The 377-nt window shown below is 66.6% G+C and overlaps 1 protein-coding gene across 1 annotated transcript in view; it reads right to left on the bottom strand.

Annotated features, from left to right (window-relative positions):
- Positions 1–366, bottom strand: part of LOC110022024 (pentatricopeptide repeat-containing protein At5g39980, chloroplastic) — a 2957-nt gene extending 2591 nt beyond the window's left edge. Inside the window, 1 exon segment of the mRNA XM_020720792.1 lies at positions 36–366. Within this exon segment, the coding sequence (XP_020576451.1) occupies positions 36–230 (195 nt within the window). The 5' untranslated portion in view covers positions 231–366.
- Positions 367–377: the final 11 nt, after the last annotated feature.

Below are 377 nucleotides of genomic sequence, written 5' to 3'. Positions count from 1 at the left end.
GGGAGACGGTTGTGGGGGGCAGCTGCGGGGGGTGGGTAGGGGGCGGGTTGGGGCATCCAGTCGAAGAGGGCGAGGGAGCGGCGGTGGTCGGGTTCGCGGGAGAGGAGGGAGATCATGAAGCGGTGGGAGAGGGGAGGGGGAGAGGAGGGGGAAGGGAGGTAAGGGGACATGATGTGATGGAGCTCGGAAGCGGTGGTGGTGGAAGAGAGGGAGGTGAGGAGGGATGCCATGTCGACGCGGGGGTTGGGAGATTGGCGGGGAACATGGCGGGAATGTTGGTGTTTTCGATTGGGATTGAACCGGATGTGGTTGCCGAAGGAGATGGACTTGACGGATGGGATTGTGGGTGGGCGCCGGCGCGGGGGGGCGGGGGGCGC

The sequence above is a fragment of the Phalaenopsis equestris genome, unplaced genomic scaffold, assembly GCF_001263595.1.
Source record: "Phalaenopsis equestris unplaced genomic scaffold, ASM126359v1 Scaffold000163, whole genome shotgun sequence".
Classification (NCBI taxonomy): domain Eukaryota; kingdom Viridiplantae; phylum Streptophyta; class Magnoliopsida; order Asparagales; family Orchidaceae; genus Phalaenopsis; species Phalaenopsis equestris.
Note: the sequence above shows the minus strand (reverse complement) of the source record. Positions and strands in the feature narration are given on the sequence as shown.